At 32.9% G+C, this 26,676-nt stretch overlaps 2 protein-coding genes across 2 annotated transcripts; one reads left to right on the forward strand and one right to left on the reverse strand.

The window, feature by feature from the left end:
• Window positions 1–5,969: 5,969 nt before the first annotated feature.
• Window positions 5,970–9,965, forward strand: LOC109149833 (homeotic protein knotted-1-like). Its single transcript, XM_019297841.1, has 4 exons — window positions 5,970–6,634; window positions 6,726–6,861; window positions 8,920–9,173; window positions 9,382–9,965. Exons 1-4 carry the CDS (start codon window positions 6,200–6,202, stop codon window positions 9,583–9,585), a joined length of 1,029 nt encoding a protein of 342 aa, XP_019153386.1. The 5' UTR covers window positions 5,970–6,199; the 3' UTR covers window positions 9,586–9,965.
• Window positions 9,966–13,663: 3,698 nt separating this feature from the next.
• On the reverse strand, window positions 13,664–15,296 carry LOC109149834 (homeobox-leucine zipper protein HAT22-like). Its single transcript, XM_019297843.1, has 2 exons — window positions 14,741–15,296; window positions 13,664–14,145 (listed from the first exon to the last, which is right to left on the reverse strand). Exons 1-2 carry the CDS (start codon window positions 15,188–15,190, stop codon window positions 13,777–13,779), a joined length of 819 nt encoding a protein of 272 aa, XP_019153388.1. The 5' UTR covers window positions 15,191–15,296; the 3' UTR covers window positions 13,664–13,776.
• Window positions 15,297–26,676: the final 11,380 nt, after the last annotated feature.

Genomic DNA, 26,676 nt, shown 5'->3' on the forward strand with positions numbered 1-26,676 from the left:
GGTACACGTAATTATTATCATCAAGAGATCAACCAATTAAAATGGGGTTTAAAATTGTTTACATTATTGTAAATAATTATATAATAAATTGAAATAATTTTATCATAGTCAAGGTATTGGATCAGATATGCCAGTGAAATGATTATAAAGGAAAATTGATATTCAATCCAGTCACTAAAAATCATAAAATTACATATAAATAAATTTATAGGAATTATTAATTTGTTACAATATCGCCCCACTGAGGCTCAACCGCTCAAACTTATATCTTCCCATTTAGAAGAGACACTTCATGCCACTTAACCACTAGGTTAAGGCAATAGTCAAACAGTAAAAATACGATGATGTCATCCTTGAAATAATGTCGTCGAAGGGAGAGCGAGAGAGTGTTATGTACCTATTCTAAGTCCCGACTATACCATAAGAATTAATTTACAAGATAATTTGTTGTTTTATTTTGTTCTCTATATACTAACGAGTTTTTAGAATATTGTCTATAAACATACTTTTTTGTACACCTATACATTTAAAAAAAAAATTATCATCTTTTCTCCTTTTTATCTCTAAGTTGTTAATGTTATTAAATATAAAAATTTATACATTGTTCTTTTAATAACTCTTTAATTTTAATTTTTTTTATCCCTTATTATGTATTTATTAGCTTCATTATTCGTATATCTCATTATAATTTTATTATTTTTATTAGGCAAAAACTTGTGTAAGGTTATCTCACATATCCTTATCAATTAGACAGTTCGGGTTAAGAGAAAGTGTAGTAATAACTTTGAAGAAAATGTAATACTAATAAGGAATAAAGTATTTGTTATTTATAAGAGAAAGTGTTAATAATTTTGAAGAAAAATATAACACTTTTACATTTTTATTTAAAAGTATTACATTTTTTTCTCAAAAAGTATTACACTTTCTTTTATAGGTAACAAATACTTTATTCCTGATTAGTATTAAATTTTCCAGTATAAATATTACATTTTCATCTTAACTCCACCATGTCTCACGAATAAGGATCCATGAACGATCTCAAGAGTCACTCTTTTTATTAAGCATTTATTTAATCCTACATTTGTAATATTTGACTAATTCTTTTTTATCATATAATATACAAATATAAATGTACAATTTAACTATGCAACTTAATATTTTAATTGAGCTAAAGTGCATACTTTAATTTAGTATTAGAGTCAACTTCATGCCTTACGATTATTTATGTAGGTTATGATTCTTTTGTTCTTTCATGGTACATTGACACCCAACTAAAGCATCCTATTCGAACATTTTCCTAGTTCATCTTACCATGTCGTCCAATGTATGTATCTCCATTGTTTCCGGTGTTGTGTACGACCACCAAATTAAAGTTGATAAAAAGTTAGTAACATATACTAATCATATGCAAAGAATAAAAGACGATAGTCCTTGCGGGTATATAGTTCAGTTAATTTTTGGGTGATAGATTATACATAATGATACATGATTGAATTATGATAATTACAGTGTAAGCCTATAAGGAGTGATTAGATATTAGATACTAATTCTCTCAACTAAACGAATGTTGATTCACTATGATTTAACTCTTTCATAATTTTTATAGAACTGTAACATGAAAATTCTAGACCAGAAATTATGCTTTTTGCACTTATGAAATAAATAAAGGATGAAAGTGGGAGAGGGTAGATGTTGGGAAGATGGGAAAACTGAAAAGTGCAAAGAAGGTTGTATAAATCCTAGAGTCAATGCAGCTAGCCCTAACATGTCTTTCTTGTGTAACGTCTATCTTTTCAAGGTGTATCTACAATGCGTTTGGGACAGCCATAAAATGCTTTTAGAGCCCTAGCTATACCAAGTTTTCATACGTACTATTTAATTTGTACCTATCAAAACTCATGTCTAGCATTTTTTTTTTCTACTTGAACCCATTCCATGTTCAGTAAGCAACTACTAGAATATGTTCTATTAGGGTCAGAGATAATGGGTATCTAGTATTATTCGATCTATTGTCATTCTTAAATTGAACCCTACACTCTACCGTGAGTTCATGACCAGCGAAGTAAAACTATCATTTTTTTTAAAATTGAACAATCAATTAAATTATATTCTGAATACTTGCATGCTATAATTTTAATAATCTTATTGCCACCGTTACGTTCTTGCCACTTGAATCAAAAGATGACAATTTGTTTTAATTTCGTACCCAAACACATTTCATCCCTAGTTATGAATTATCAAAATAGTCTTATTAGAATTTCGGGATTAAGTACTCATCTTTAAATTGAACCTTACACCATACAGTTGCTAGCGAAACAAAATCATTAATTTTTTTGCATTATTAATTAATCAATTGAGCTACATCCGGAAGACTTGTATATTATTGTCTGAAATCAAAAAGACAACTCTAACTAAATTAGTCAGATAATTGACTGAATTTAGCTACACCAAGGGCATCTTCAAATTGCGATGGTTGATTTTTATGTGTATCAAAAATCAATGGGGATTATGAGAAAAAAAAAATGTATGTGTCTCCGTGAGGGTATGAATTAAAAGAGTGAGAGTATCCACGTGGTTAGACTGCAATAAGTCTGAGACAGCCTATGGGTCTAAAACAGTACAATTATGGGTCTAAACTAGTAGAGATTCTCGTCTCACTCAAAATAAGACGATGAGCGCACAGAGGGTCAGTGGGTGGCCTTTTCACTACTGTTTACACTTCAATTCTTGTCCTGCCTGGCTTATACTCGTGCTAACACCATCATATCTATCCCAGCTGCCACTACTAGTTTACTACTACTTCAATTCCCCCCCTTAAACTATGCATGCTCAACTTAAACCCTTGCTCTTTCTTACATTTGCAGGCAGGACACATAAATGCATGATGCATCCCTTCTATTAATTGCGCCTGCTACACACAACCTATATATATCAACTTTGACTCTCTCACATTCATCATATATATATATATATAGGCGGGTTCAGGTGCGGCGGTGTCTTACGGTGCGGTAACACCAATAGTTCACCAAATATGCACCATCAACGTTAGGAAATACACCATACAAAACAGAGTAAACAGAGCCCTGCATCACCAAACACACACCATTAGGTGTGAGTAAAAACACAGTTCGGAAATACACCATTGGGGGTGGTGAGTTATATGGTGTGTTTTTTTGAGTCTGTGGTGTATTTTGTGATGTTTTATTACATTTCATTGGGATGTGTTTTTATTACATTGTTGGTGCATATTGTTAACACTGTTGGTGTATTCTGAAATTTGACAGCACCGCCGCACCGTAAGACCCCGCCGCATATGAGCGCTCTTATATATATATATATATATATATATATATATATATATATATATATATATATATATATATATATATATATATATATATATATATATATATATATATATATAGGGAAGGGATCAGGTGCGGGTGGGGCTTACCGTGCGATTGTGCGAGTGGACGCACATTAAGCATTAATCTGATGTACTTAAAGTACAAAACACACATACATTAAGCAGTAAGTACATAAACAAAACACCTTAAGAACACAACCCCATGCACGTTAAGCACAAGCCTCACGCACTTTAAGCACAGAACTCAGACACCTTTTAAGTTTCAACAACTACTCACATTAAACACAAATCCACACACGTTAAACACAAAACTCACGCATCTTAAGCACAAGACTCACGCACCTTAAGCACAAAACTCATGCACCTTAAAGTTTCAACAACAACTCAAATTATGTACATACTCATGCACATTAAGCACAAAACTCACGCACCTTAAACACAAGACTTACGCACCTTAAGTACAAAACTCATACACATTAAGCACAAAACTCAGTACACATTCACGCACAAATCTCATGCACCTTAAGCACAAGACTCACGCACCTTAAGTACAAAACTCACGCACATTAGTCACCCACACAACCGCACGGGAGACACTTACCCGCACTGGAACTTAATTATATATATATATATATATATATATATATATATATATATATATATATATATATATATATATATGTGAGAACACTTGCTTAAGTGGGAACGTTTGCATCCATCTAATATTTTTTAATGGTCAAGATTAGATTAAGTGTGTGCGAACGCGAATTAAATGTGTGCAAACGCGATTAAGTGTGTTTGCACACATTTAATTCGCGTTCGCACACACTTAATCTAATCTAGACCATTAAAAATATTAGATGGATGCACACGATTTATTCTCACGTTCTCACCTAAGTAAGTGTTCTCATTGGAACCCTAATATATATATATATATATATATATATATATATATATATATATATATATATATATATATATATATATATATATATATATATATGTATGTATATGGATCATTTATCTGCTTACTATTCACTACTATCGCAAGTCAATATTTTTCATCCACCAGATCAATGATTAAATATATTTTTCATCTTTTTATTTTTTTAAATGGTGGACTACTCTTTTATCTGGATGAATCAGAATACGTCACATAAGCAAGTAAAAGAATGTATAAAGATTAGGGCGGAGTATGTAGTGTAGTGTTACTCATTTATTCATTGAAATAGTCAAATTATTAGAATAGAAGTGACATTCTTTGATACTAATTGTCAATATCAAACATTTACTCTTACATTAAAATATATAATTAGTAGTAACCGCCATTTTTTTATTATTATTTATTATAGGATAATGAACTTGGTCTTCCAAACCTCAACCCAACAACCATCAAAGTAATGAGGCCTTTTTATGAAAAAATCTTAGCTTAAACTTATTCGACAATATGTTTTTGTTTTTTTCATTGCAACTATATCCAACCTTATTTTTGTTGTAATTGAATTACAATTACATCCAACCAATTCAAATTACATTGTTTTTGTTTAATTTTTGTGTGGTGTGGTTAAGGATCATATTATTATTTTTTTAAGGAAAGAAACTAATGTTGTGTTGAGGCAATGACATCTTTATCACTCTTTACTAGTGGTTAAAAATAAAATTTTATACCAAGATAAAGATTTGTTTAACTAGTTTTTACCATGATAAATAAATTTTGACCACTCTTTATCAGTGATGGGAACTTTTGACCATATTCCAACCACCGGTAAGAAAAGTTGAATGGTCTAAAAAAGTGGTAAAAATATGTAATTTTTCAAAAATGAATGACTAGTGTCTTTTGCAATTTGAGGATAACGTTGAAATATTGTATGCAAATTATGTTAAAATTCTTACAATATAACATATGCAACAAGTATAAATGGCCAAGACAAGTAACAATGAATCATTTTATGGAAATAATACTATAGAACTTATATATTATTAATCATTTAATTGATAAATGTATAACAATTACAGTGTCTAAAATACTAATAACAATTAACAATAACTAATGTAATTAAACAATGGTAAATATCATTTAAAATTGTTCATAATAAAATTCAAATTTTAATCTTACTCAAGTCAAGAAAGTAATAAAGTTGCACATTCATTATTAGTTATACTTTTTTTTTGCGTACTGATAAACACTTGATATGACAATTAATATCAGGACGTGAGGAGATTGTAATTGGATGGAAGTTTATAGGATTGAGTCTAATATATTAAGATGTCGAAATTTAACACTTACTGTTACGTAAATTATAAATATAATAAAACAAAGTTGCATGTTAGCTTGCATTTAATCTTTTTATTAGTATATCCTTAAATTAATAACAATAAACACACCAACTAATAGATTGATTCCTAAAATCCACTGTCAAATCTTTAACTCCAATTTTCATATGATATATGTTGTTTAGCTAGATAAATTAATATTATTTGACTTGAAAAAAAAAAAAGGAACATGGGAAAAAAATCTAACTGGCTAGGTTGTGGTTTGATCATCGAGTGGTCTGAACTTTTTGCCTTTATATACAGGCAAAGAAGTTATATTTTAAAATATAATTTGTATTAGCATACCACTATCTATCCCCCATTTCTTTATTATTCTTCAATGAATGAACGTTTTGTCTCCAACGCAGCCCTTCTCCGGCGCGGCCATTAGCCCCTAAACCTCCCTCTCCGACCCACAAAACACTTACATGCCATAGTCGATCAGATTTGTGTGCTCATCTTTTTAGGGTTTTTGGGTTTCAGTTTTCGAATTCTTGATTTAGGGTTGGTGAGGCAAAAATGGAGAACTACAATCAGCTAGGAGAAGAGGCGGCGGCTGCGGCCCAAAGGGGTGGCACTAGTAGCTTCTTGTACTGCGGCTCCGTCCTTGCACCGCCGAGTTATGGTAGAGCCGGCGGCGGCGGCGGCGGCGGCGAGTTCCACCTGCAACAACCTTACGACCCAATAGTGAAGACCGAAGGGGGAAGCACTTCTCATAACCATCATCACCAACGGTTTGAGAGTGAAGTGGAAGCCATAAAGGCTAAGATCATTGCCCATCCCCAGTATTCCAATCTCTTGGAAGCTTACATGGACTGCCAGAAAGTTGGAGCTCCGCCGGAGGTGGTGGCGCGTCTCGCGGCGGTGCGCCAAGAGTTTGAGTCCCGGCAGCGAGCCTCCGCTCTGGGTGGTAGAGATATTTCCTCCAAGGACCCAGAACTCGACCAGTTCATGGTCAGTATATATGCATACATACATATATATACTAAAAAAGAAACACCCTTTCTTCAATTTCTGCTGTAAAATTAACTTCGATGAAATCCAGGAAGCGTACTATGATATGTTAGTGAAGTACCGAGAAGAACTGACGAGGCCTTTACAAGAAGCAATGGAGTTCATGCGACGGATCGAATCGCAACTAAATATGCTTAGCAACGCTCCAGTCCGGGTCTTCACTTCCGGTACTTCATTTCTTCTTTCTGCAACTCTTTAATTTTTTTTTTTTAAATTTCTGGGGTGTGGGTATAAAAAAAGATTGAAACTTGGGCTAAGATTATCAGTCAGATTTACACTTTCAGTAAAAAAAAAAAAAAAAAAAAGATTGAAACTTTGGCAGTAACATTGATCGTAGAAATATATATTTCCCAGGAAGGAAACAAAACAAAATGGAATAAAGTTTATAGGGGCAGTTGAAGTCCCATATATGAAATCGATTTTCTTCTGCTTTTTCCTTTCTCGTGCAGTGCAAGAACTGTTCGTTCATTCAATACTTCAACGCTGTACTCAATTTCCAAAGCCATGTCTGATTGATTGCCCGTTTCTGATATGACCATATTCTTGAATTTTCCTCTTTTTTTTTTTGGGTGTTTGTGTGTACTATACTACTATGTACGTATAGTTTACTTATATATATATTTATGGAGATTAACAGAAACCCTAATCACGAGCCTATAGTAAAAGATGCGGTTTGGTTCCATTATGGGTTAAAAAATGTGGGAAAGAACAGAAATCCTCGTCAGAAACGATGATGAAACTCATCACACGTTTGCTTGTTTCTGACAAACACTATTAATATTATTATTAATAGTTAATAGTTATTAATACTTCTTTCATTCCCAATAAACAAATTTACAGGAATAACGTTTTGGGTAGTGTTTGAATCTGCGGTTTTCGATCTTGGTGCGATGTTTTGTATGGGAAATGGGAATCGGATGTGCATATACTTTGGCCGGGTTGAGTTTGTATATATTTTATTCCAGGTGGGGTTTTTTGCTTTTTTTTTTTTTTGGTTGCCTTAGGAACATTGGTTGTGTTTTCCTGGGCCTATGAAAGTTGAAGAACATAGGATGCTGTTCGTATCACCCATGTATGTAGTAGCCTGTCTACTATGCTGTCAGATTTTTTTATTTATTCTCAGATTTAGTTTGCACTGCTTTCTCTCTTGGTTTTGGGCTTCCTTAATTACTACTGTGTTATTTACCTGACTGCTTTTTCTCATATTTCTTGGTTTCCTCTTCCTAGCACCTTCCATTTCTTGCATCATCATTTTTTTCTGGGTATAATAAGAATTCGGCTTTGCAGACATCCTATAGTTTAGTGTTCATAGTGCTCAATAGTGTCGATTTGTTGCCTTGTTACGTTAAATGAATTGGAGTATATGCATGTATAAATGTCTATTTGATGGTAAACTGCATTCTTAATTAATCAGAAACCAAACTTCCTGAAATTGTTCGTTTTGGGGAGTCTTGGAGATCTCATCTGTTACAAGAGATGAAACATTATGTGCATTGTTGTTGCCATACATTGTTTTGGTTCTGCCAAAGAAACATAGGGGAGTCCAATTTCCTTTTCATTCTTGAGAGGAGAAAAATGGGTGGGCATCAAAATCTCGAGGCGGGAGAAGGTTGATCGTGATGTTAATTATATATCTTTTCTTACCCTTTCGCTGTATGTGTTTAGTGAAGTTATATATAGTAAAGGTCGTATCTAACAATATGATTTGTCTAAGTTACTCTTTTTTTGAAGAGAATAATATTACTATACGATTTAAGTAGAGGAGCGTGTACATCTCATGAATGGATTGTGCTTAGTTTTCCTTGGTTGTTTGTGTAACTTTGATACAGTGTCTGGGTTTGTTCATTTGTCGGGTAAACTTTGAATGGGGCATAACAAGGAGCGCTTTTAGTATGGGATTCGATTTATTATCGTTTTAGTATGGGATTTGATTCTTGATATGAGAACTGTTAGAAATAAATATGATCGATCATGGCAGTTCTTGAATTATGGGAACTGTTAGCATGGGATTCGATTCTTGATATGATATAATACATATATGTCTGTTTATTTTGATTTAGACAAAGATACTTAACCATGAGACTGCAAATATATCATTTGCATTATACGTTTCAATAGAGCTTTGTGCGACAGAAACAATTATATATACTCTGGAACACTGCATATTTTACTGTTCGATTATGGAGTTTAGCTGCTACTAGTTTTGACGATTGGTGAATGGACAGATGACAAATGTGAGGGTGTTGGTTCCTCTGAAGATGACCAAGATAACAGCGGTGGTGAAACCGAGCTTCCCGAGATTGATCCTCGGGCTGAAGACCGCGAGCTGAAGAACCACTTGCTGAGGAAGTACAGCGGTTATCTAAGCAGTCTGAAGCAAGAGCTTTCCAAGAAAAAGAAGAAAGGAAAACTCCCGAAAGAAGCGAGGCAAAAGCTGCTCAACTGGTGGGAGTTGCACTACAAATGGCCTTATCCCTCGGTACAACTAAAAGTCTAAGCTGATAGCCAGATTCTACATTTACATTATATATATATTGTTAGATTAGATTACAGCTCGGAGAGCTAAGTCTAGCATCTTGTTACCAAAACCTAACCCTGATTGCTAATAAACTTGTGCATTCGTTACTAGCTATAACGTTTGATTCTGACGTATATTATGCTCAAGCTCGGTTGTTGTTGTTTCCCAGGAAACGGAGAAGGTGGCTTTGGCTGAATCGACCGGGTTGGATCAGAAGCAGATTAACAATTGGTTCATCAATCAAAGGAAACGGCACTGGAAGCCTTCCGAGGACATGCAGTTTATGGTGATGGATGGTCTGCATCCACAAAACGCAGCTCTTTACATGGATGGTCACTACATGGGAGACGGTCCGTATCGCCTAGGTCCATAAAATGTCGACTTCCATTGATGCATATCGAGTTTTTTAAGGTTGTAACTTAGGACATCATGTATCTGCCGGAGACCCTACCGCCTTGAAATGTGCACGTACACTATGCCTGCCTGCCGGCCGGCTTGCCGGGAATCTTGAACGAGGGGATTGGAGCTAGCTAGGTTAACTTCTCGTTTGTCGTCTGATCTCTGCAACTTCGGGTAACCTTAGCAAGCAAGATTTCTCCGCAACTATGAAGGAAAGTAGGGCCGTTTTTATGTATTTGTAACGAGTTTGATGTAGTAAGCTAAGTTCAATTGTATATGGTGAAACTGATGCTAGTAAATAATTTCAGTTAGCCTATATATAATATTATGATTATGATTTTAGTCCTTAAGTTATCTTGTGGATTGGAATGTGTTATATTTATATTTATATTTTTTTTGCACATAAATCATTTTAACGAAAGCATATTTTTCCTTTGAATGAGGTTCATTTTGTAATGAATAAAATAAGAATTATATTTTATTATTTGATTGATTTTTAAATATATAAATTTGTAAGTGTATACACGTATGTATATACACTAAATAAATAATTTGACCAGAACTTTAAAAAAATGACACGACATTTAAAAAATTAATCTGACCAGAACTTTTCATGACACCCTGTGGTAACTTTGCTCCATGACACTTCCTGATATGTCCAAAAAAGACACTATTTGACTTTTATTTTTTACTGCGGTAAAAAATGTTTCACCTCTTATTGGGTTTACACTTTACAGCCATTCAGGTTTGTTGGACCAAATTAATCTTGATTGGGCCATGGATGCTCATTGCTAGGCTGAGTCCACGCCAAAGCCTTATCGTAATGTTTACAAAAGCATTCACAAATTTGCATTTGGGTAGCTTCAATACTACACTCATTTCTCTCTCTCTCTTTCTATGGTGACAAAGTTGACGGAATTTGCCTCGATAGGCGTAGCTAGGTGAGTAAAGGTTACAAATTTAATTTTTGTTAATACTTTATTTATTGAACTTTTAAATTTGTTAATACTTTATTTATTGAACTTGTCATACAAAGTATTTTTAGTGCAATTTACTTATCATGTGGTTCTTTGTGGTTTGATAGCTATCACTTCTATCATTTTGAAAATGGGAAAATGGCACTTTTTCCCCCTGTATTATATATTTATAGTACTTTTTTCCCCTATATTATTTAAGTGGTAAATTTTCCCCCTGATATATTAAATGGACATATTTACCCTTAAAATAAATATTTCCTTTATTTTACTTCTCAACAAATTATAACCACAATTTGAAAAAATAAAATACATTAATTGTTGAATTTAGAATACTTTAAAAATAAAAAAATAAAATTTTAAAATAATGTTTGAACCAATAGTTCAAATTGGATCCGAAATTGTGAAACAACGATTCAAAATAAAAACCAAATCGCGATTATATATACTTATATGTGAGAGTCAATATAAATGCGAAAAAAACATACACTATTTGCAAATATTATAATTCTAATTTTAAGCTATTGCTAGTAGTTGTTCCGATTTGAACCTCTGGTTCACGGTTCAGAATCTATTTTTTTCACTTCACAATTTTAATAAACGGAAACCCAAATATTGGGTTATGTTATGAATCATAACCGATTTTTTTTTTATTTGATTGCTATAGTGTTCGGTTCAGTTCGAACCGAACCGTGGCCATCCCTACGTATAAACAATAATTTGTTGAACAAGAGAAATAAATAAAATATGTATTTTAAGGGTAAAAATGTCTATTTAATATTATCAGGGGAAAAACCGCCACTTTTATAATAATTGAGGGGGCAAATGTGGATGCATGAATAACTCAGGGGAAAAAAGTGCTATAAGCATATAACATAGGGGGAAAAAGTGTCATTTTCCCTTTAAAAATAAAGTTCATTTAATGTTCCTAATTGAAATTTAAAAAAAAAAAAAAAAAAAAAAAAAAAGATACAAAGGAAGTTCTTATTTCTTGGCCTCATGTTCTTTACGAAGTACTTTTTTTTTTTTTTTTTTTTTTTGGATATATTTATGGAATTTTCACTGTCGGACACAGTGACTAATTCCCTCACTGGATTTCTTTTGGTTAGACCACGAGTGTCCTAAGCAAGTCCTAAATATATAGCATATTTAGATTCATCCCCTTCCACACTGGGTCGGCCCGATTAAGGGGCAAAGTACTGACCAAATTGATTTTTTTAAAACGAGAAAGGGTCTAAACTCCTGACCTCCGTCCCTTAAGAGACAGGATTGCACGATCACTCACGCTAACCAAGCTGGTTAGATAGATTTTATTTTATCAAGCAATTAAGATGTTAAAACTTAAAAGCATGAGAAAGAGTCAAAATTTGGCCAAGCAGCCGACATTTTTAGTATTTTAATTCAAAAATCATGACATTTTCTAGTAATAAGATCAATCATGCGCCTATCGGATGGATCTAATTCAGACCTTCTAACATCATTAGACCTTTTTTCATACATGTTTGCAGTAGGATCTGAACCCCCACCCTATAGCCTTTAGTAATGATCTTTAAATCAGGTGACGAACCAATTATGCTAAGCCCCAAAAGTTATTAACTTATTATTACTAGACTTTTGATGAAGGAGTTGAGCGTTCTTTGGTTCATCATTGTGTCTAGCATGAGACCCTAGTGTCTTCTTTTCTTAGGGTGTTCGCCTTCGTCACTTTTTTAAAAAAAAAAATGAAAAATATACAATTTTATTTCTTTATATATATTTGCTTTGTAGCTAGTATAGTAACCTAAATTGCTGAACTTGACAACGCGCGGGATGGATAGTCAATGGATAATAATCACAAACAATTGTCATAAAACTAATGTATGATTAGCCACACAAACACACGCAATCCTCAATTGGAAGTACGTCTGCAAGAACCATAATAAACGACATTGATGAACTTAAAGAATGATTAATATAATATTATTACATAAGTTAATGCTGTTTAACAAATTGTTAATTAAATTAAACGCAAAAAGAACAAGTAAATGGTAGTTTAAACTTTTAGGGCGGCGTGCAAAAGTCGGACAATAGTCATACGTGAATAATGACGAATGGAAGAGATTATGATCATCAAGATGTTAGTTAATGATTAGTGTGTATAATTTATTTGGCGATTGACAACTACGCGCTGATGTCCCCAAAAGATTAACATTAATTATTTTCGGAGTTAATGTTATCTACAATTCAATCATCATAATTGTTATGAATAAAAACTCTAAAATTAAAAGTAATATTATTGCTATCGATGCAGAAATGTCATTCTTGTACTCGGCCAACCCAACTAAGTTGATCAGATAATTTACTTTGTATGTATGTTACTTTTTTGTTTGAGCCAGTCCCCTATAGGTTATGTTTTTTTCTTTTTCTTTTTCTTTTTTTTTTTTTGAAAAATAGGTTAAGTTTAATTTGATTACCTCATTATGGCGACTAGAATCATAAGGCGGACTTCATCTTCATTTCTTTCAGAAACTCGCAACTACTATCTGGCACTCAAGTACGAAAATCATACTCCACTCACTCCATTATTATTTTTGGGCTCAAGTACAATAATCATATTCTACTTATTCGATTACCCTTATCGAGAGTTGACAATCTCAATTTATAGCATATAATGAATTAAACTCGTGATTTCCAAATACAGAATCATCATTCTCCCACATAACTATCTTAATTTTCTGGGGTGGCAATTAGTATACACTACTGGAAATTATGGAATTTCCGACCACCTGAAAGTGATCTTATATCAAAATGAAAGTAAAAAGTGGTCGGAACTAGTAGCAAAGGTTTTTTTAGATACCAAAAGTGGTCGGAACAGCAGTGAAATTTTCTATATATGTATAGATAGATATTTGAAGTTTGTAGCTGAGATGGGTATTAAATAAACACACATAATCAAATTAGTATCCTTTACATACTATTTTGAGGTGAAAAACTTGGGTAAAAAAGATAATTCATATGAACATATTAAACTCACTTCTTGAAGAAATAAGCAATTTGAGTTAGATTTAAGGCTTCTGTAAGATGAGAATTATAGTTTTTTTTTGTCAAGATTTTCATTTGAATTAAATCAATTCGAGTTTACAATACGATATTCTCTACACATATATAAACATAATATAATTTTACAGAAGTCGACCTCTGATATGATCTTTCTAACAAGCCTCGGAGGGATTCAAGAATGATCGGAAAAGGTGAGATTTTCCTCCGGCCGAGATAGAAAATTTGGCAGAGCTGTCGGTGGAGCCACCGTAAGTCCTCTCGCAGGAAGGGCACATGGTGAGCGTCGCCGCCATGTGAAACGGCGGCGCCGCCGTCGTTGTCTGGTTGGCGGCTGCTTTGAGCTCCAGCAGTTCCTTCTGCAGCCTTCTGTTCTCATCCGTGAGGGTTTCGTAGCACTTCCTTAGTACTTCATAGTCCACTTCTGTCTGCTTCAGTTTCGTCCTCGCTCTTCGATTCTGGAACCACACTTCCACTTGTCGCGGCCGTAAATTTAGCCTTCTCGCCAATTCTTGCTTCTGTTTCTGCAAATTAGGGAACAAAAAGTTCAATATTCAGTCATTTATACACCAAGATTGAAGGTTAGAGGATCAATCATTGCTGGAAATTATGGAATTTCTGACCACCTGATTTTAAGTTGAAAGCCAAAAATGGTCAGAAATAACAACAAATATTTTTTCCGAATACCAAAAGTGGTCGGAACAAGGCTTTCGAATTGATTTAAGATCACTTTCAAATGGTCGAAAATTTCATAATTTCCAACAGTGGATCCTTATAAGATTGCACTGTAATATTAAAAGAGCTCTAGGTTAAGGATTCTGGGCAGATGTAAAATCGAACTTGATAGTTGCAGTGTGAAAGTTTCATTCTATTGTGGGCACCAGAGACTGTTCTGGTTACTAAGTCACAGTGATTTACTCGTCTACAATAATTCTATCAGATTGGGTGAGAAGATCTGGGATAATTTTATTTTATCTTTTGTAAGCAAATTTTAATGTTACTCAAGTTGAATCTGATTAGATTAGTCTTATTAGATTAGTCTTACAGCGGTGGGGATAGCAAGAAGATTTGCAGATAAAACAAGAAAGAGATTAAGAAGGAATTGAAAAGAAGAATTACAGAATTGAGAGTGGTGTGTTGTTTGAAGCTGTCTTCCAAGACAATCGACTGTTGTTTGGTGAGCCTAAGTTTCTTCCTCGTACCGACAACCTCTTCATCATCCTGGTACTCATCCCTGCAGGGAGACCCTTTCTCCGCCGCCTCAAGTTCATCTTCTTCGCCGCCGCTGATCTCTCGTTCCCTCTTCAAACTCGAGTCCGAGAACGACGACGGCGCCGCCGCCGGAGAAGCCTGCTGCAGGCAACAGTTCATCATCATCGCAGTGCTCCCGTCGTTCATAGCTTCAAACTTCACTTCCCACGGCAATCCCAGCGAGAGGGACGGCAGATAGTTGTCGGATATCGGGGAAGGCGGCTTTGATCTCTTGTTTTGCCGATAAACCTGGCGATGAAGATCATCGGATCCTAGGCTGAGAGTGAGTCTGGTGCTGTAGATGTCCTCTAATCCCATTTTATTTTTTAATGCAACTTTTGAGGTGTTTGTAGTGGTGATGGGATGAATTGGGTGGAGGGTAAAATATATATATATGCATGTAGTGTATCAGTGTATGTATAGGTGTAGCTAGAGGAGCAGGAATTAGAAAAGAATCTCCCAACTGATTATTTATTTATCATATTATTGAATTAAAGAAATATAATTAATCCACACCCCCGCCCAACCTCCACCTCTGTCCCATCCCACCAATATAGGGGTCAAACCCTAATACACCACTCAACTTATCAATAATGTCAAAATACATGTCCGGGCAACTCAACTGGTCATAGGGATGAAATTTGGAAAAAATGACCAAGAATTGAACAAATGTCTAGCCTTTATGGTTCAGTTGAGTTACCATGATTTACATCTTTCCAGATGCTCTGTCAGGTCGAGGTGTGGGGGGCCCCTAATCGTAGAAGACACCTTTAAGCCCGTATCATACTCAGACTAATCCTCATTCGCACTGGGCTGGTCCAATTAAGGAACAAAGTGTTGACCAGATTGACTTTTCCATACAAGAGGAGGGTTCAAAATCTCGACCTCTCTTAATTAAGGGACAAGAGTGCATGGCCACTCACGTCAACCAAACTGGTGATGTATTATATAATATATACTATACATTCTTGTCTCGTTTTATGTATCCTCCCAAATGCTCTGTCGGGTCGGGGTGTGGGGGACCCTTAGGGTTGGGGTTCAGCTTTTGGAAGAATGTATTAAAAAAATGTATTGCCATCGTAGATGGATAACAAATTGTTGGACAGTAATTTGGAAAGTCAAATCCAACATTATAGTATTGAAATGTGAGGCAAACCGTTACGAAAATATAAAAAATAAAAAAATAAAGTTTCATCTTCACGCTTGATCTGACAATTGTAACAGAACAGGTTATTAGAAGTGTTACTTCACACGTATAAGGAAATAAAGTTGTGTATTGACAATATATATAGAGTAATAGAATTCTTCCAAAAGGCTGAACCCCAATCCTACTTTAGAAATTTTGTTTTTGAATGTTACTGGCTCTATTACAATGTAGAGTAATAGAATTGATGAGGGTATGATTGGAGTATAGAGCAGATTATTTTGAGATTTGGGTGCGTCCTACTGTGCAATATAATTGATTAATTATATGATTGAAGAGTATTAAAGTAGGAATGGTTAAGGTATGGATGTTAAGGGGTAGCTTTCAATGTGTATACAATGTATGAAACCCAGACACTCCTCATGCCACTAATAAGGACTCCAGCCCCATACTTCCATTACTTCTTTAATAAGGATCATAAATTATTTTTATTTTTGTTTTTTGTTATCACGTTATATTTAAATTAATCAAAAAATTATACAAATATCTTCAAAAGTTTTTAAAGTATTGATATGATTATATTATATTTTGAGAGTGTGTTGAAATTATAAAGATGTAGAGAAAATAATAATGGATTGAAATATATATGTTCTTCCAAAAGGCTGAACCCCAATCCTAAGGGCCCCCCACACCTCGGCCCAACAGAGCATTTGGAAGGATGTAAATCAGGCTAGACCGGTGCTCACTACGCACAAAGAGCCCTACGCACAAAGAGCCCCCCTCACTTTGAGAGGTTGCTCCCACACTGCCGCTGGTGAGACTCAATCCCTGGTCATTCTTCCAAAGTTTCACCTCTATGACCAATTGAGCTACCCATGCGGGCGATTGAAATATATATGTTGATATCACACTATGCTTGTTTTTAAAAATAAAAAGAATTATATAGATAAAGATAGTCTAAAAGGCATGTTTAGTAAAATTAATTTTATCAATTCTGTTTGAACATAGAGAGTTTAAAATAATAGTTTATTTTGAAAGTAACGTTTCAAAATAAGCTATCTAGTTTTAAGCTTTTAGCATTAAGCTAGCTTATAAACTAACTATACCAAATAGGACGAAATTTGAAATTCAAACTTATGCTGTAAGAAAATTATAGACTGAAATCAAAGACATTATTTATATAAACATAAGACTAAATTAAAATAATATTAATACAACTATATATATATGAGTGGAGTCTTGGTGGCAATTGGATTAGTGTTTGTTTTAGGTTAAACTGTGTGCAATGTTCACGATTTCTTTTAATTTTATTTTAGGGCAGAAAAAGTTTAATTTTAATACATTTAAAATTTTTTAATGGTTTCGATCATCTTAATCTTAATTATATTTAATTACCTATCCTAGTGCATCTAATATCTTGTAGAATTGAACACTTGACCTCTAATTATTAAAGATGAATGAGTCCCTTCCACTCAACTACATCCCCAAGTTATTTGTACCCTAGTATATTGATATTTAATAGTATTTATAAATAGATTAATTTAATATAATTAAATTGGTTTTACTTTTTAGTTTTAACATTTTTATCTTATAATTTACAGTCCAAATCCATCTTCGTCAATACATCTGCACCAGCCAGCATGTTGTGCTTTAATTTATATGGACTTGAGCAACCAATTTGCAGTGGGGTTAGGGAAGCTATGCTTTTCTACTGTAATAAATCTTATCCACCGACCGTTTCTTAATGTCCAATAGATCTTAAGAAGTTGATTACGACGTTAACTCGCTTCAAGGTTTTCACCTTTGATTTAAAAAAAAAAAAAAAAATTGTAATTATTATCTGAATGTGCACTATAAGTGAAGTTTGTGTTTTGATTCTAGTTCAGAGAAAATCGCAAGGAGATAAATCAACTTGGATTATCCATAGCTGACTGACTTATTAAGAAGGTTAATAGACAACTCCCATTGAGAGTGAAACTTGAAAGTCGGCAAAGGACCACAAAGATATAAAATAACTTAAATTGCCATGGCTGATTCACTCAAATAAAAAAAGATTAATATATAACTTTCACGAAGTTTTTTTTTTTTTTTTTTTTTCGAATGCTACTGACTCTATTACATTGTAGTATATGTTCACGGAGTTAAACTTGAAATCTTGTGATTACTAAGTTAACTGTACAAACTTAGTTTTGGGTTGCCCTCTTCTGTGTTTTAACCATTCATTAATTAAGTTTAATTTCTCTATAAAACTACTGCAATAATATAATGAATAAGATAGAGCTTAGAAATGGACGATGTCAGCATTAGAAAACACATGTATATAATTGGCTGATCGGAGGATGTGCAGTGGATCGGAGCACTTGTTAGTTGTTACCCCGGCCATATGGATAATATATATAAACTTAACGGATATAGATGGTTACATTATTATTTAATTATTTGAATTCGTGCTTGGTTAATATTAATCTAAAAATGTCAACATTTATCTTATCTAGTTAGCCAGGAACATGAATAATAAAAGGATTGAAAGCTAATTAAGAACACATTCTTATCTCGAGAATAAGTCTACAAGCTACTTGTAAGTCTGCATGGATGTTTAAGGATGTCTATACATGTTTTCTTAACCTATTGCGTTCAAACTTGAGACCTTCCATTTGAGAGAATCGTCACAACTATGCAGCTTGACCATAAGTTCAAACATATAACTCAGAGTATACATAAATTTATAATTAATTATCTATCATAATTACCGTAAAGACGGGTAAAAGTAAAAATAAAAACATATATACCATGGATGCATATATATATTATGAGTGATGAGGTATATATACATGCATGAAGCTAGGGTGAATATGACATGAAAGCTAAGGTAGGAATGAGAGTGACAGATGAAAGAGGAAGCTAATTAAGCAAAGTATAGAATAGTAAGTAGGGAAGTAGGATCCACCAATGATTTGGCATGATGGGCATTTGATTCTTTGGAGAGGTGAAGGGATGATTTAAAGATGATTATTATTAATTATTAATTGATTGAAAAAATATATTTGAAGGGTACAAGTTGGCAATCATGAGTGGGGGAAATGTTGGAGATAAGGTTTCAGATGTGTTTCCGCCCTTTACGCCCACCCCGACCAGTCTTAGTGTTTGTTTGTGCTTTCTGTTTGGCATTTTCACATCTTTTTTCCTGCACCCCTCAATGTCTTGCTGCCAAATATATCATTTTTCTTTTCTTTTCTGTCTTCTATGTATTAAAAAAAAAAAAAGATTAAACCTCAATCTCCAAGTATTTATGTATGTAAGAGGTAAATTATAGGATGATATATATGTTCATGTAATATACGTGTCCTAATGGTCTACACAATACTCTACGGTTGGTAGGTGTTGGCCAGATCTATGACCAACCAGCATCCTACCATTGAAATGTTACATTAGTATAAATCACTGAATTATAATTTTTTTTAGGGCATGTAAAAGATTCACGAATCGGTGAATAGTATATATGTATGAACACACATAGATAGATGCTTTTAAAAATGGCCGGTAATATAATTATCATCCCCATTTGATTGTGGAATGGGAATCTAATGATAAAATTTAAGCCCAAGAATTAACTATATAGGAACAAAAAAAAAAAAAAAAAAAAAAAAAAAAAGTGGACATATTCTTCAGATATAATAATGGAGATGTAGAATGTCAATAAAGGCTCAAATGATGTATGGAATAAGTTCCGTTGTGGACAAAAGAAGTAGAGTCAGAGCTACATGAATATATATGAGATATCTTCTTTGATTGCTTTCATTTTCCTGGTGAGAGCATCACCATGTCACCGACTTTCTATAAAGCATTGCCCTATTTTCAACCCCATTTTATTTGTCTCTCCCATCTCCTGTTTCTATGTCATACATACACACATATATACATATACAAGTTTTCTATGGTGCGGATAATATTGAGTACATTCATGTATAATATGCAAATTATACTAATCAAGTATATATTATATTATTGACATTTGCCCTGCTGAAGTACCTTGAGTAGTAGCTCAATCAACGTTTAATCTTGATTCGAGCGGCATGGTGGAGTTTGGGCCCTATTGGGATTCTAAGGAGTATGTCATTAACGACTTTGACCAATGATCAGTCATTGGTTAAGATCTCTTGTGCACAAAAATGTACCGATGGTAGGAATTTGAAATTACTTGGGCATCTCGAGATTTGCCTCTTTCATGAGTCTTGGGATGAGTTTATATATATAGGGGTCCAGAATATAGCTTGGCAAAGCTGTAAAATCTGAATTATCAAAAAAAGAAGGCAGAGACGGAGTATTATTGGCATCTTATATAGTACCTAGCACAATAAAAAGTTAATACATTTGGCACTATTAGCCTATAAACTATTCTTTATTTTTTCTTCTTTTTTCAAGTACTCAATAAATACTCCTACATTTTCTATTGTTGGTGGGAAGTATTTGTGCAAGAGACTTGTAAGAATTTTTCATGTCACTCATAATTATTATTAATGCTTGATTCCAAAATATATACTTGACCTATTGGTTACAACTTGGAAATAGCAATGATACTTGTAATAGATTTATCTGGTGAGAATCATGACACTGATCGATTGTGACTATTTTAATTTCAATTTCTAAGTACAAGTTGTGTGCTTACCTAATCCCATAATTTAATTTAGTGAAATTAGGTAAAATCTTGCCTAAGATTATTATCTAATTAATCAATACAGTATCAAAGTGGGAATTATTTTTTGGTCTGATACTCTGATCACACGTTTCTCTAATTAGGGTGCATAAGGACATCAGACATCGAAACTGATCATGCATGCTCTTGTCGAGTATGACCTCAAGAAATGACAAAGCTTTTCCTCATGGGGTTTAAGGTAGTTGCCTCTAGGGACTTGAACTTAAGACCTCTAATTAAGTTGAAAAAGATCCATGTCATTTTATCCAACCCGTAGGTATCAAAGTGAATTACAGAAAGAGTGTTAGTTACAATTTTAGTTGTTCACTGCTCTAATGATCTATTATCAAGATAGATCTAGAGATTGATAGCTACGAGTCAAGTTAGTATCAGCCAGCTTGATTGATATATCTATTACAATGACAGATTTAGAGATAGCCATGGGTCGAGTTACTTTCAACATTGGTCGAGATTTGATTTGCGTTGAATCTCCCTTAAGAAAGGTATCATTATTCGAATTTGTGATCTGCTTTCATAACGACTATCAGATTAAATGCTTAGCACTGCGCAAAAAATTATAATTAGTAACAAATGTATACTTTTATTTCCTTATATTTGTATAATAATTAGGACCATATTTCAATTACAAGATACTAGACCAATAGTGGGTCGGTGGCCATTATTAATTTGAACCGTTCCAAGTAATCTTAATTTGAACTGTTCGACAAGTAACATGTCTTATGAATGGTTGGTTTTCAAAAGTAGAAACCCTACAATTTAAATGATGACTTCATCACTACTTCGGTGCTTGAAGCATGATATGGGGTGAGATACCAATGCCACATGGCATTGTTTTGGCTAAAATAGAAAGAATATAATTTAAAAGCAACGAGCAATTCAGTGTAGGGAGCACATTTGGAGTGTATGCCCATGCTTCAAATTATGGCCTCTCCAAATCCATGTTCCTTTACTCTATCCCACTTTGAGAAAATGAAAAAAATTAAATAAATTGTCCCTTAAGGGAGGTCAGGAGTTTGAACCCCCTCTTACAACACTTTGCCCCTTAATTGAGCTGATCCGGTGTGAACGGATATTAATCTAAAAATGGTACGAGCTTAAAGATGTCCCAGCTTCTACAGTTAGGACCTGCCTAGGACAACTCGTGGTCTGACAAAAAAATTACAACTCAAGTTGATTGTAAACTACACTTCTATCATTTTGTATATTTTATTCTCAAGACACCATACTGTAAATTTATTTTTTAAATTGATCAATTTCTATAATAAATCTTGCCAAAGATGTGAAAATGGTTAGCCAGTTTCTTGCAAAAGCTTCCGATAAGTGGATTTCCCAATCAATTAAGAGTTTACTGTTGGAAAGAAAGAATAAGAATTTATTCCTATCAATGGAAGTCAATGTTATAAATTAGGGCATTAATGATTGTGAATATTAGAAGGGTGATCGAATTGAAGATGATCGATCAAGCATATAAAGAGATCAGATAATCTCACGAATATAATAAGTTCTAGCTAGAGTTAGTGATATGATGTAATTCGGTGATAATAATTTTTTTTTTAAATATATAATTTAAGGTATATAACATAATCAAGAGGAAGTGAGTTTTGGAATGTCACATTCTCATGTTTGGTTCAGGTTATCTTACTTTTTCAAAGGAATATAACTTTCTCCTATAAAATGCAACATGCCTCCACTACACATAGGATTTTGAAAGAAATGTGATCCCCTCACATCTCTTAGGTATTATGAGATTCCTATGCATATTTACTACTACTTTTACCATTTAATTATAATTAATATGAAATATATATTTTATGTTGTGTTATTATACATCTCATATTTAATTATTTTTGTAATTATATATTATTTATTTATTATATGTCATGTTAGCTTATAAATTAATTTTGTTTCTCAAGTTCAAGCTCTTAGTTAATTATTTTTAAATCATGTACTTATATATGTTACAATTATCTTATTTATTTATTTTTATTTTGAAGTTATAAAATACATAAACATATGTTAAAGGTATAGCACACAAAATAAATATTATAACATAAGAGACCACTACCCTTAACCAAACATGTATATATTACATATCTCAATTTTAACATTCTCAGTAATTTAATATTCATAGCAATCTAATATTTTATGAGGTAATCTAACATTTCATGAATCAAATGTCCATGTGAAAAATATATGTACATATAACATTTCCTTTTTGTGCAAATTAAATTGTCATCAGAGGACCATATTACAATATATTCACAAATAATTGATAGAATATTAACATATCATCATGTATAATAACATATTCAGAGAGAATTTCTACGTGGTCTATCATATAGGTAACGAAGTTGAAGCACTTCAATTTAGAACACACGTAAGGATAGAATAGTATCCACAAAAAGAATATCCCCATATTCACCAATAATAGGAATACACTGTTCTAGAGAGGGCTTTAAGATGCCATTCTATTTTAGTGAAAAGAATGCATGCAGGAATTGCAATAGTATGAGAATAAGAGACTTTTTTTTTTTTTTTTTGGGAGGGGGAAGGGGGTGTAAGGAGAAAATCCTGCAGCCACTATCTGAAGGTGTGTATTGGATAATCTCACATTGTAATTCAAGCTGGGAAAAGATGTGTACTGGGTAAACTTTGTCTTGTGATCCTAACCGTCAAATGACCACAAAAAAAAAAAAAAAAAAGTAAACAAATTTAAGTTACCTATACCAGCTCAAATTAAGAAAATCAATAAACTGTTCTCTGTCAGCTGAGAGTCGAACTTGTAACTATGTGGTTACTAGGAGAATAATTAAGATACATTTTTTTTGGTAGACAAAGGATAGATGGAGTAAATGATTCTAACAGCTAAGAGATGAGATCAAAGAATGTAAATGTCTGGTGACGCAATTAAGATTCTATTCTGGTGCATGGTATGTCGATTATTCTTGTCAACCTCGTAATATATATAATTGGCGACATTATATTTATGTAACGTTGTTTTCGCAGGATTCTTATTCATTTCACATGATGATATGATCAACTCATCGCCTTTACTACACTTCAATTCCTAGATTTTTCACAAGTCGAAGGAATTGAACAAATTAAAGTGCCTTAATTAGCTCCAAAGAAGTGGGTTTATTATTGTGCTCTCTCAGATCCCTCTGCAACATGCCAATTATTTGCAACTTTAATTTGGATCGAAAAGTAGATGGAGCAGAGAGGAAAGTGGGGGCAAATTATGATGTGGGTGAACCCGGTCCAAAATAGTGTCGTTTTGCTTCAGAATAACATCGTCTGAATTTTTTTTTTTTTTTTTTAAAAAAAATACTTCATTTCTTACCGTTAACTTAGCGTTTCTCTTCAGAATTCGTTCCTCTATATTCACAATTTTAGAATGTTATATTCACAATTTTAGAACTGAATACTCATAATTTTAGATCTCAATACACAAAATTACAGAACTCAATAATCACAATTGCAGAACTCTATATTCACAATTTTTAAATTCTATATTCACAATTTTAGAACTCTATATTCACAATTTTATATCTCAATATACAAAATTACAGAACTCAATATTCACAATTTTTGAACTCTATATTTACAATTATATTAACAGTATAACATAATTTTTGAATCTATATTCACAATTTTTGAACTCTATATTCACACACAAAATATCATTAATTGAGAAAATGGTACCACTAACAACATCATTATTCCATACGCGCAAAGTTACATCATTTTGAATCTGAGTCCACCTTGTAAAATAGACCGAGTCCATGACCTAACAATTAAAAGTGGGATGGGTGGGTTAGATGTCAGTGAGTTTAAAAAATTAATGTTACAAAAAAACATATGCAAAAGCCTTTCTTTTAGTTGGGCTCAGTCTTGAGTCTTGACCAACAAGCTTGGGCCATAAATATATAGCAGGCATATTATATTGTTGGTTGCCCACACTTACGCCCCGTTTAGTTCGTGAAAAATATTAATGGGAAATGAAATTAAAAGTTTATGAAAAGAAATTATCAGGAAGATTAGTTACATTGTATGGTTGGTGAAAAAATAAATTACTGAAAATATTAATTCTATTGTTTAGTTGAGTTTGAAATTGCAAAGAATAATAAGTTTAAATACGTTTATACCCCTACATAATAATAATAATAATAATAATAATAATAATAATAATAATAATAATAATAATAATAATAATAAAAGTTGGTGAGGGCATAATTGTTCTACTTGTTTTTCATGGAAAACAAAATACAAAGGGAGGTCATGGAAAATGTTTTCCCCATTCTTGAGGAAAATGTTTTCTATAAACCAAACAAAGGAAAAATCAGATTTCCTCAAATTCACGAAAAACATTTTCCAACGAACCAATACATACCATTGTGTGTCTATATATATACATACACACACACACACACACTAGTTCAAATGCGAACAGTGCTTCCCGTGCGGCTGGTACGGATTCACCATCAGGTATGCATAAATGCACCACACAATGTTCAGAAATGCACTACAATGAAATGCACCACAAAACGCATCACACATCACCACACCTAATAGTGCATTTTTGAATGCTTTGTAGTACATTTATACTACCTAATAATAAGTGACATCACAACTGCACAGAAAACACTACCGGAACTTCACTATATATATATACAAAGATTGCAATTCACGTGGAATACTTTTTTTTTAAACAATAATAATAATAGTTCTTGTACTCTATTAAAAAAAAAAAAACAATGCAATTCACATGCAACTAGCGCCCCCCCCCCCCCCCCCCCCCCCCAACATATAGTGTGGTCTGCATTATTTGTATTTATTTGATTGTGGTTGTTGTACATTGCAATGACATTTGATTATATTGAAAATTGCTTATTGTTATATTTTTTGCATAAAGATAAAATGAAAAAAATGTTTAATAAGCAATAATTGAGGCGGAAAAATTCACTTCACTGACAATTGAAGTCCAAAAAATGATGAGTAGTATAATTGAGAGACAAAAAATGTCATGTTTGTATAATTTAAGAATTGAAGCTGTCATTTTCTTTGGAATACGTGATTTGTCATTAATTGTGGTCGAAGCTAAACTATATTTATGTACGATAATTTTATAGGTTAGTTGAAGGAAGCATTATTCATTTCCTTTGTAAAATATTAGTCCGCAAGTTTCACGTACCTGGTTGTATAAGAGGTAATTAAATTTGGTATTATTCTTTTATTATGATTATTTCTGGAGTACGTGTTTACACGAGTAAATATAAAATTGAGTTAATAAAAAAAACTATATTAATTGCTTTGATAAACCTTAAAAAAAAAAAAGAAAAAAAAAAAAAGAACAACCATAACAAAATCTTATTACCATTCAGGTCACGTTAGTTCCAGAGAAACTCAAGCCAAATTGATCAGTTAGTTTGGTAATCATAATAATGTTTCGAGTTCGACTTTTATAGAAGTTATCTATTGACATTCTCGATTTGAGCCAATTGAGTAACCTAGACTAGTTTACTTCATTTTGACTCTTTACCGATTAAAGCTACAAGACGAACAGTTACGGAAGCATAGAAAAACAACAACCTCCCCATAATTACAACAATATTTGGCATGCCAAACATATGTTGTAACAAATTGTCTGAATTAGTTACATTCGAGCACATGAAGGTCTTGTGTTATCTAATCTCTATCCCTCTTTGTAATTACGTAATTTTTTTTTCCCTTTTATTCAAACGTATATAGTGCATATTGATGATTATAAATTAAATTGAATGTCAAAAAATGGAAAATGAAATAGATTTTTATTCAAATATATTATTTTACAAATTTGGATGAATAATAGAAATTAATGTTTTTTTTTAATTTAATAAGAATTTTAAAAAATATAAATGAATAATTTGATGATAAATACATACATAAGTTTTTATTCATATTGTCATT

Source organism: Ipomoea nil, unplaced genomic scaffold (genome assembly GCF_001879475.1).
Source record: "Ipomoea nil cultivar Tokyo-kokei standard unplaced genomic scaffold, Asagao_1.1 scaffold2159, whole genome shotgun sequence".
Lineage (NCBI taxonomy): Eukaryota > Viridiplantae > Streptophyta > Magnoliopsida > Solanales > Convolvulaceae > Ipomoea > Ipomoea nil.